Source organism: Etheostoma spectabile, chromosome 1 (genome assembly GCF_008692095.1).
Source record: "Etheostoma spectabile isolate EspeVRDwgs_2016 chromosome 1, UIUC_Espe_1.0, whole genome shotgun sequence".
NCBI classification, from domain to species: Eukaryota; Metazoa; Chordata; class Actinopteri; order Perciformes; family Percidae; genus Etheostoma; species Etheostoma spectabile.
In genome coordinates this window covers 3,220,057-3,232,440 of record NC_045733.1, presented here as the reverse complement: position 1 = coordinate 3,232,440, position 12,384 = coordinate 3,220,057, and the positions used below count along the sequence as shown (strand labels likewise).

Here is a 12,384-nt window from a genome sequence, read left to right as displayed (position 1 = left end):
CTTTTCCTCGCGCTTTTCCCTCACACAGCTGCTAAGCTAGAGTCCGACACCGCTCACCAGCGTTCCCTTTCTTCTCTTCGCCACTTAGGGACTGACGTCACTCATTGGCTGCCGTTCTTGCTCTCACAAATGCTTGATTTTATGGTTTTGTTTTTAATATACGTTGGATACATGAGAGCTGTCTATTTAACTGTTGTGCTGAAATGACCACTGACTTTATCAAAAGGTATTTAACCTCACAATTAAACTCCTATATAAAGGCAACAGATGACGTAAAATTTAACTTGAGTTCTTTGAACACAGACATATTTCCAAGGTGGAAATCTGAATCACTCTCAAGGACCAATTCACCGCCCAACACATTGTTTGAGGGCCTGCTCTTTCTATGGCCAAATTAGTCACATTCACCGATACATGTCTGGCGTGAGGATATCAAGTTTTACTCTTGGTTTCTGTTACATTATCTGCAGGACATGGATGATGAAGTGAAAATCAGGGTTACTGCACTGATTACTACTGTAGAAGTAAAAAATTTCAGATGTGGTGTGCCTTATAATTACATGTATATAGAGAGCCACAAGCACAAAAAAACAGCACAGTCCAACAAAAGCACAGAAAAGTTTAGAGAGATGTCCAGTTCAGCTTGAGGTGAGAGCTGCATTTATTCTTAATAAAATATGCAGATTTCCAAAACCCTCTCTGAACTGCACTGAGAAATTCATTCTGCATTCAGGAGAACGTCCTATTTGGAATTTCATTTTTGTACTTTATGTTCACACTTTTGAAGTTTCCTGTAAGACCAATGTGATTTTGTAATTATTCCAACTGTTATCACAGCCTGAAAATGATCACCCCGGTTTTATCAGTAGTTGCTCTTTCATCACCATTTTTACAAAAGCTGATATTGACATAAAAAGCTCACTTCTTCTAAAGGAGAACACAGCCTTTCATGAAACACGAACATGAAACCTTTTTGAGAAAATGTACTCATCAAACATATCAATGAGGGTAAAAATAAATGAAACATCTCTATAATGCAATACCATTCAACAGCTCTTCAGACTACAGTCTAACAAATAACCCAACAGTTAACACCTCAAACAACAAAAACTGAACATTATAGCCTTCACAAAAAAATGATTTTATTTCTCCAAGTGAGGAAATAGAACATTGAAAGTTTGCATAATCCATAATTTATTTTAACATTTGAAGATTTCATAATCACTTAAGCTTAGCCTATGTCATGCAAGAGAGACAATTAAAACAAATTGAATGATCAAAGTTGCCACATTGACATTTAAGTTGTGTTGATTGATTGATTCATGAAATGTTTCTCAGTCTACAGCTTAATGTTATGGTAGCTGTAGTCTTCCCTGTCCTGCTTGTTTTTCCCTCCCTTTATCTCTGTGTGTCTGTCTGTGTGTTTTGTCTTCACCTGCTGAGGCGAGCTACACTGAGGATCTAGGTCTTGGGGCGTGGCCACTCTCTCCTGCTCTGTTCCAACCCAGCTGCAGCACATTCCACCTCTACAGTTTATCTACCCGGGCTGTTCATCTCTTCAGCACCAGATCGTTTCAACCATTCGTAACTTGGCTCCGAGTACTTCTAGTGATTCCGCACCTAGACCTCCTGCATTTTTGTCCTGTGTTTTTGGTGGTGTTTTTTTCTCCTGCGTAACCTTGTCTCGTCTGTTCAGATTACTTTCTGAACCGGCTGTCTCCTGCTGCACCTTGCGGTTCCCCGCTTGCCTGCTGCCAGTTTCCCTCACTACTCAGATCTCATCACTCTCCTGAACGTACCCCTGGTGAGCTAGTACTGGACGCTCACAACCCACCAACTCCAAGTCTCAGCTCTGCCTTGGCTTAACTCCTGCATGCCTCCTTCTGCCTCGGTCTCAACCCTTCACTCTCTGCACATTCTATTATTTAAACTAACTTTCTGTGTCTTAACAGAACGATCTGGCCACGGACCCTTCAGAGTTGCCACACTTGGTGAAGGAGGATGGCATTCAACGTGCCATCACAACACAAACACAACCAACTAATCCAGACTTTATTGGACAATAATCAGCAGTTATTGAATCAAGTTACCCACCTAACTACTCAAGTTACTAACCTGTATATCAGTTCTCCTCCTCCTACTCCTGCTCTGCCTGTTCCTCCCTCTGTTTCCCCAGAATTGACTACCGCGTCTGCTCTATGGGAAACCCCAGTCACCTTGACTGAGCCCTTCACTGGAGAACTTAACAAGTGCCTAGGATTCCTTCTTTAGTGTTGACTTATTTTCCAACAGAAGCTCTTGTTCTTTGCTGCTAAATCATCGAAGGTACAATGCGCTCTAGGGTTGCTCCGGGGAAGAGCATTGGTTTGGGCAGAGGCCGTTTGTACTAATCAACAGATCACTGACTTATTCTTTGATAACTTTTCTGCACAATTAAAAACTGTGTTTGATCATCCGGACCATGTCGGGAATGCTTCGAAGCGGCTCCTGCAGCTGAAGCAGGGCATGGATAGTGTCGCGGAATTTTCTTTTGAATTCTGTACGTTGGCAGCAGATTCCAAGTGGTATGAGGAAGCGCTTCAGGGAGTTTTCCTGAACGGTTTAAATGACTCTGTTAAGGATGAACTTGCTACCCGTGCTGACTCTGCTGACCTTTATTCTCTTGTGTCTCTGGCGCCATAAAAATTGACAACAGGTTGTGGGAGAGGTGACAGGAGAGAGGCAGTTGAGTTCGCACCACCGCTGGGAAACCTTCGCACCCATCGCTACAAACCACACCTCCGCTGGGACAGCATCACTTCAATTCTGTTTCTCACGACAAGGATCAGGACGAGCCAATGCAGCTGGGCCGTGCTTGACTATCCCCAGCGGAGAGAGTACAGCGCCTTCAGGCGGGTGAGTGCCTGTTCTGTTTTAAATTTGCCTATTGGGGTCACACAGAGGGGTTTGAAGCATTTTAAGCCTCTGGTGCATGAATTTTTTCATCCATCCATCCATCCATCCATCTTTGTCAGCTTATCCAGTATCGGCTCTTGGGGGCAGCAGCTCCAGCAGGGGACCCCGAACTTCCCTTTCCCGAGCCACATTAACCAGCTCTGACTGGGGGATCCTGAGAGATTCCCAGGCCTGTTTGGAGATATAATCCCTCCACATAGTCCTGGCTCTTCCCCGAGGCCTCCTCCAAGCTGGACATGCCTGGATCACCTCGCCAGGAAGGAGCCCAGGAGGCATCTTCAGATGCCCGAACCACCTCAACTGGCTCCTTTTGAAGCAAAGGAGCAGCGGCAAACCGAGCTCCCCACGGATGACTATGCTTCTCACCCTATCTCTAAGGGAGACGCCAGCCACCTTCCTGAGGAAACCCATTTCGGCTGCTTGTACCCTGGATCTCGTTCTTTCGGTCATGACCCAGCCTTCATGACCATAGGTGAGGGTATGAACGAAAACTGACTGGTAGATCGAGAGCTTTGCCTTCGAGCTCAGCTCTCTTTTTGTCACAATGGTGCAATAAAATGAATGTAGTACTCCAACCGCTGTGCCGATTCTCTGACCAATCTCCTGCTCCATTGTCCCTTCACTCGTGAACAAGACCCCAAGGTATTTAAACGCCTTCACTTCCATCAGTTTCCTGGTGAGAACCATGGCCTCAGATTTAGAGGTGCTGATCCTCATCCCAGCTGCTTCACACTCAGCTGCAAAGCGATCCAGTGACTGCTTAAGTATTATCCACGACGGAATCCACATTGTTCCTCTTCAACCCAAGGTTTGCCTATTGGCCAATCCTTCCTTTCCAGCAACTTGGAGTAGACTTTACCAGGTAGGCTGAGAAGTATGATACCCCTGTAATTGGCACACACCTTCTGGTCCCCTTTTTTGAAGATGGGAACCACCACCCTGGTCTGCCATTCTCTAGGCACCATCCCAGACCTCCATGCAATGTTCAAGAGGCGTGTCAACCAAGACTGGATTTAGGAGTTCTTCAAAATGCTCCTTCCAACCGCCCTATTACCTCCTCAGTTGAGGTCAACAGCATCCCATCCTTACTGTACACAGCTTGGATAGTTCCCCGCTTCTCCCTCCTGAGCTGGCGGATGGTTTTCCAGAAGCACCTTGGTGCCAACCGACAGTCCTTATCCATGTCTTCTCCAAACTTCTGCCACACCTGCTGCTTTGCCTCTTTCACGGCATGGCTTCTCTGACAACCGGTGTCCTCCCACGGGTGGTGGGCCCATGGGATAGAGAGATAGGTGTCTTGTAGCTTTTTCTTGGCCGGGTTCTGTGGCAAATCTGGCCACTAGGCGCTCGCTGACGAGCCCTCCGTCTGAGCCTGACTCCAGATGGGGGCCCTGGGCCTCCTCTGGGCAGGAACACTCCATCTTCCGCTCAGTGCTTTATGGTGGGTTTGAACCATTCTTTATCTGGCCCCTCACCTGAGACCACTTTGCCATGGGTGACCCTACCAGGAGCACAAAACTCCCAACAACACAGCCCTCAGTTTAATAGGGACACCCAAACCTCTCCACCACGATAAGGTGATAATTCCTGGACATGTTGAAAAACATTTATTGAAAATAGTTTTCGGAATTGTGGCAGTCAGAAATCTGTAAGTCTGCATAAAATTGAGATTTTACCTTTTTGATATCCTCAACTTTTAGAAAAAAAGTACAAAGGTATGTCACATTAAAAAGGCTATTACACTCAAGTATCAGTATTATACTTGGTATAGGAATGAGAAGAAATCTCCATCTTGACTATCACTCATCTGTAACCATCTATAAATCAGGTCTTGATTAAGACTTTAAAAAACACAAGACAGGAAAAGAGTACATTTTTCAAGAGAGGGATGTCCAAGTTATAGAACATTTATATAAATACTCACTGGAACCATATTACAAGACAACCCAAATTTGATGACATTAATCTGCCTCTTCCCTTGGATGGAACTGATGTGTTAAAGATTTAAGGTGGGAGACAGAGCCAGAGTTAAAGAGAAACTGAAAGCATGACTCAGAGTTAGAAAGAAGAGTAACATAAATGACAGTAAGCGAGCACTTTCTGTCCTGAAGATTTTCACACAGATTTTATAAGCTCTGCTTATCATCTGGGGGAAAACACAGAGGATAAAATGGGGTCACATAGACATGAAAATACAGAAATCTTTTATCTCTGCCCCTCAAATTGAATTTGGTTATTATTAAAGTGAAATTGAATGGCATTGAATTGTAACTGGTGTGACATAAAAGATAAGGGACTCCCATAAGAAAATCTTAACTTGGGGGGTCTGAATGTCAAATTATTAGATAAAATTCATACTTCATAAATCTCAAAGTAATACAATTCTGAAGTTCACTGAATGTAGCATTAACTACTGAGGTCAGCAATGTGAACACCAAAATGCACAAAGACTCCATAAAATATCCATAAATGTGTATACCATAAAATCTCTTATGTGTGATTCACATTTTCAATATCTGGCTGGCAGACATGGTTTGACATATAAGCTATAGTATGTGTCTGTGTGTATGAAAACACTATTTACAGTACAATAATGAGCAGGGAAACCATGCCACTACAGCATCTGTACACTCACATAACCTTCTTCATGAATCATCAACTTAAAGGTCCCACTGCATGAAAATTTCAATTAGATTTTTTTTTTCACATTAATATGTGTTCCCCTAGCGTGCCTCTGGTCCCCCTCAGGGCTAGAAATGAGTATCCTGCTCTACCTTTGACAAAATGAAAGTTCAGATGGACCGATCTGGAATCTTGAGGTCATAAGGAGCACGGTAACCTCCCCTTTCTCCTCTTTGCCCACCCAGAGAATTTGGCTCGTTCATGAGAAAGAGAGAGACATCATGGCTTTCAAATAAGCAAAGTGGCAGTTGGTCTAGGCCACACCCCCAGCCTCCACCTTTCTCCAACCCTCTCTCTCCTGCTCAATAGCTAAGGACACAAAAATGGCACAAACTAAGGAAAGCTCATCGTGGGACTGGCTCTAGTGGATGTAATTCTGCACCAAGGCTGAATTTCGGGAAAGAGACTTCAGATACAGTATTAGGGGACCACTAAGGCCACTAAAGCATCCAAAAAGCCCCATGTCACCTTTAAATGTTTAATGGCAAGGATGCCATCCCACCTGTCTGAGTGGGTGGCCCTCCAGGATTAAGACTCAATTTAGAGCGGCACAATTGGCTGATGGTTAGAGAGGCTGCCATGTTGAATCACAGAACCTGCCTCAAACCTGTATGGTGGGCCGTGAATGAATGGAATAAACCATAGTGTACTGTCAACTGTCAAGTGTGTCCTCATTCAAAGATTGGATCCAATCAGAGGCGTGGCCATTGACAGTAAGTCAAAGTTCTGGAATTGTACCACCAATGTGATGGGTGACTGCGAAATAGTATTACCAGTTTATAGTTATCCACTTCTACTACTTCCAATTCCATGCTGTACCCTGTGGTTAACAAGATTGTATGGCTAGCCTAATATAGAAAAAACAACATTAAAGATCTAAAGATCAATTGTTTACATGTAGCAGTAATCATGGATAAATGACCACCTGCTAATGCCTGGAAAAATATAACATGGTCACGTGATGTCTCCGGACTTTAGAAGTTGAGACGTTTTTGCCTAAACATTTCCATCAAAGGTTTTTAAAACACATGTAGAGAATCCTTTTAAAAGTATTCATGATGTGCATTTTCAGTAATTCATTATAACAAAATGGATAATCCTTTAGAATTTCTCTAGTTGTATTGTCCTTGCATTCCTTATGTTACATAAAGACAAACACAACAAACCTGAAATAGTGGTTGATAACCTTTATCCTAAGAATGACTACATATTTCATTGTGGTTGATTTAAAGGATTTAATTTCCTTTTTGCACAAGAAGTGATACTTTTAGGCTAAATTCTAAAACAGTTGTATGTGCTCCTACTCTACCAACAAGGAAAAGGAACTAAAACCAAAAACATTTAGGGAGCAAGGGCTTCTTGTCAAATCTGAATGGACTGATAATTGCAAGGAGACATCCATTAGAGTTTGGATGCTGGATAAAAAAATATCATCAATGGATGGCTACATTTTTAATGAACACACAATATATAGGAGTTAGAGGGTTATAGGCTATATAATATATATTCTGTACCATTCATAGTTACCTATTAGGGTATACAGTCTTCTGAATACATTAATGATTATAAGTAAGGCTTTACTGCAAAACGTCACATGCAAAAACAGTGGGTTTTTTTTTTTCCCTAAAGTGTTACAACATTTTCCTGGGGTGGATTTTGCACCGTATATTTTCCCAAGTCTGAATAGCTGTCTGAATCTTCAGATAAGCCAGAGGTGTGAATGCTAAAATAAATGTGTGTGAATGTTAATGACAGTTTTGGCAGAAACTCTTTCTTATGCATGCCTAACTCAAACTCTGACTGTGGTTCAACATCTTTAGCTGCTCAAGAAGAGCTGGCCAGTAGCCAACAATACAACACTGTGGATGTGCTGAACATTTTCCAGTTGTGAGTGTGAGCACAAATCCCACTTCCTCCTGTTACTGTAGTTACTGTGCTCGGAGTCCAGTTATCCCAAACAGACTGAAAATGGCACATAAAGGGTGCTAGGTTCATGTCATATTGACTTATAGCTACATAGTAGGAAGTTGATTACACGCTCACTACAAGTGTGTATGTGTATGTGTGTGAGAGAGAGAGACAGATAGAGATAGAGTATTTCTTGGCTCCGAGTCCAACCACACACTTTGATGACAGTGGTGTCATCCTTGAACAATTCTCTGCTACCTTACCATGGAGACACACACACACACACACACACACACACACACACACACACACACACAGACACAGACACAGACACAGACACAGACACACACACAGACACACACAGACACACAGACACAGCAGGATAGTTGACATTGCTGCTTCGATCAATGTAGCTGACTACTGCTGGCGTCAGTAACAACAGCGTTATACAACACACTCCCACAGTGAAGAGCTTCCTATGGTGTTCCAGTCAATATGGGTTAATGGTGTAACGGACTGCTTCTCCCTTTCCTTTCTCACCGTCTCTCACTCTTGCTATCACTCTTTCACTCGCTTTATCTCTCCAACACACACACACACACACAAATATGTAGCAGCACCTGACTATCCTAGTTGACAAATTGACCAGTAGTCCTTCCTTCCTTTAACAATTTGCTGTGTTTGCTCTAAGAAGCTTCCCTGCTGAATCCATTGGCTTTGACCAAACACGCCAACCTATTATTCTCAATGAAGGGCACACAGATAATGATAGGACCTGGGGATAACAGGTCGATAGAGAGCTAAAATAGACTATGTACTGGTAACAGGGGAATGCAGTAAATGTCAGTCGTAATCATAATCATTGATATCCTGCTAAAAAAAAAAAACTTTGTTTTTCGTTTCAGTTGGTTGCAGCATCATTTCCACTTATGATATGAAGGGATATTGTAATCTTATGTTTAAAAAATAACATGCATACACACACCTAAAACCACATGTTTTCATTTACATGTACAGTAAGTGTGCAAGTGTGCTCTACTTTTAAGACATACTGTTACATCAAAGCAATTTTCATCATATTATTTTTACCCATTAATTTCATCTAAAGCCTTTCCACTTCAAACTGCTTATATTTTCTATGTATATATAACCCATTTCATCAGTATACATGCAACCCATTTCCTCAACAAGCTAATCAAAAGGAAATCCAAATGAATTTATTTGCCTTTGGAATGACTGAGACTTGTTTACTGTCTAACTTTCACTCAGATAAATTGAGTCAATGTTACTGTTGCCAAATCTACAAGCTCAATAATTCTCTGACCTAATGAAAGCAGTTATTATTGTGCATCTAGAAATGCTTAACATAGAACATAGGTGTTTGCCTACATCACCAAAAATGAAATGTAGCTGATGATTACTGTTGATTAAACTACTAAGACAGTGTGAAGTTTAGGAAACAATGAGTGAAAAGGAATTATGTGTGCAAGTCAATACTGCATTAAGCAACTGTTGCTTGTGAGCAGATGGTAAAATCAGGTTTTATGTATTAAAAATAAATGTCTCTTTCTGGATACATAAAAACAGCTTGAGCACATTGGATGATGATCTCTGAGCCATGATAACTGAACCTCCTGCAGCTTTGTGTCGTTGTTCTTTATTTAGCAAGCTGGCCGACTGGATTTTACTTTTGAACAGGCTGGTCTGCCATTCAAACATGGACGGCCAAGATTTGAGTACAAAAACGGTACAGAATATGGAGAAAAATGGATATAGAAGTGCAACATGCAATGTAAGATGGAGCATGCAGTTAGAAATCAATTCAGGTTACGATTTAAGACACAATAATGTGAACATTAAACGGGCAATCAACACATAAAGCATTTCTGATGTGTGTCAATCATCCATCTCATTGAACAAACACAGCAACCTCACTAACACTCAGTTTTTGTTATGCTCTGAGTTTATTGATCTCTTTGCCGGAACACTGTATAAAGTGTAACCTTCACAGGAAGTCCTTTTGATCACACAATGTTTTCAACTTATTAATGGAGCCCCCCCGCCTACCAAGTTTCTCTTTGAGCTTACAGATGAATGGACCACACGTCTCACTTCTGATGTTAATGAGTCTTAGCCACTGTCAAAATATGGGGTTGGGCTGCCCAATCTTAGTCGATTAATTAGTTGTTTTGCTCTTAGTCGACTAAGATTTATTTAAATCATTTATTTTCATTTTTTTATGCTTTCTATCTATCTAACGGTCTGTCTGTCTATCTATCTCTCTATCTATCTAGACTTTATAATCCAAAAACTATCCAAACCCTAATATTTTTTGTCAGTCAACATGCCATAGTTTATATTCATATTGTGTCACAACTCATCTATATTACTATCTATTATAACTATCATCTATAGTGCAATTGTGTGCAATGGCCATTGTGCAACGGCCATTTGCAGCCCTCTGAGATTTAGCAAGGGCAAAACTCTGAAATAAAGCACCACTAAGAAAACTATCTGGCTCCAGGCATCGGAAAAAGCTCTAGATGAATAAATCTTTCTTATGTGTAACATCATGTCTAAGGACCCAAAATCCCAGAGCAGGAGGCTGCGATCTTTTTGCATCACGTCCAGTGGTTGCTGGCTACGGGGCTCTTGCCACAGTCTGCACAAAGCCTTGCATCAAGTCAGCAAGATTTGGAAGCTCCTAGAAGTGTTCCTAATGGATTCTACACCAGTCTACACAGCAGAGAGAGGGAGAGGGAGAGGGAGGGATAGAAAGAGACACGGTGGAAATGCCAACACCAAAGGGGATGAACTTTCTGCAATTTTACAGATATACACACATTCAGGCATGGGCCACTCACACATTACATGTTGTAATGCAGTGTAAAAGTGATACCCCATAATAACCTATACATGGCGACATGGTTGAGTATTGCCATAACAACAAGAAATGAGAACAAAACTAAAATACCCGTGACCTGTAACACATGCACAGGAACACGTACACACACACATGTCTGGCTCTCTTTTTCTTTCCTCTTCTCTTCTGTATTTACGTCTTATCTTATCTTATATGTTTGTGCTTGGGTCTGTATGTATGTATGTGTGTGTGTGTGTGTGTGTGTGTGTGTGTGTGTGCGCGTGCGTGCGTGCGTGCGCTTATGTTTTAAAGACTTTCCAAGTCTTGTTTTTCAGAGACGTCCCTCAACAGAAGCGGAAATTCTGCAGCTAGCCTACGGACTGAAAACGTAAACTTGGCCTCTTTCTCTCAGAGAAAGAGAGAGATCGAAAGAGAGATAGATAGATAGAGTGTGTGTGTTTGTGTTCGGGGAGAGTGTGTGTGAGGTTGAGACTTTGTATACTTTGTCTTAAAGTTAAATATGCTGCTGGGAGTCAATGATATCTCTATTTCAAACACCACACACAGAAAACACACACACACACACACACACAGAACACACACACACACACACACACACAACACACACACACACACACACACACACACACACACACACACACACACACACACACACAGCTCTCTCACTCTTCTCTACCGACCAATGCTGGTAAATGGTACAAGTGGCTGGTAGATTTGCTTAACTCACCAGCAAAAAAAAATGTTACATTTTAACATTCACTAGCCATTTGTCTGGTGGAAAAAAAGTTATTTTTGAACCCTGCATGTGACCATTGTTCAGATAAGAGACAAACCAGTGATCATGTGATCTCTCTCCTCTCTGTGGGCCGGTCAGTCAAAGACCAAGGACATGAATGGCCAGTGTTCATATGAAAGAAACACAAGTAGGAGAATGATGTGATTTATCTTCTCTTTATGGGCCAATCAAAACAAAACAAAAGTTTTCGACCAGAGTGCAGCCCATTCAGCCCACACAAATAGACAGGCCCACCAGGAAATCTCTTGGTACTCCCGATGGCCAATCCATGCTTGGCTGTGGGAGCGAGAAGGGACGGTGAATCTGGCACATGCTAACGTTCTCCACCTCTAACTGATTCATGTCCTACATCTGAAAGAAGTGTGACCTCTTTTTTGTTGACTAAAAGGACAATGCATTCAATTTACTGACTTATAGTATATGTCTTGCATTTTACCTTTGTTTCATGTGGTTCAGCCACTATTGTGAACAAAAAAAGGAAGGCCCTGCATTCACCAGGTTTCTTTGTATAGGTAGCAAGCAGCAATTAACAAATACTCATGGTGAAGTGCCGGTAGGGCTTTTTGTTGATAAGCAACAATTGCAAACTCATTTAAGGCAAAGCAATATTTTACTAAACCTATAAATATGTATAACTTTTAGCATTTGGGTCTAGGAGTGTTGAACACATGTTAAGCTCCCAGCTCCAGCAGGACTGTGCACTGAGGCATTTTTTACATTCAAAAAACACCAACAATGTGGAGAGACGGTCCTCGTGGACAGACAACCCAGAGCGTAATCAATAGCCATGGCAGAAGGTCTAACTCCTGATGAAGCTCCTGTAAGAGTTTACACTCATTGAATGATTCCTGAACACAGAGGCAACAAATACAACATTTTAAATTATTCAACGACTTTTTTTTGCAGGGGAAACAGACGGAGGTGATGGTGAGGGAGATGGGGGAATTACATGTGACCAACAAATCCTCCATCCAGGCCCCTGATGCATGGCAATGCATAACACCATCAAAACACCACCGTTAATAAAAGATGAGTGAATCACTTTGAATTATTTTCCTTTTAGCTAAACAAACCCTAATGTGGTGGAGACAAGAAACTAGAAATACAGACATATCTCTCTTTCTTTCCCTTCTCCCTTCTTTCTCTCTCTCTCTCTCTC

At 41.8% G+C, this 12,384-nt stretch overlaps 1 protein-coding gene across 1 annotated transcript in view; it reads right to left on the bottom strand.

Annotated features, from left to right (window-relative positions):
• Positions 1 to 8,231: 8,231 nt before the first annotated feature.
• Positions 8,232 to 12,384, bottom strand: part of csmd1a (CUB and Sushi multiple domains 1a) — a 70,897-nt gene continuing 66,744 nt past the window's right edge. The window contains exon 4 of the mRNA XM_032519805.1: positions 8,232 to 8,320. Coding sequence (XP_032375696.1) covers positions 8,232 to 8,320 — 89 coding nt within the window. The remainder of the gene's footprint in view (positions 8,321 to 12,384) is intronic.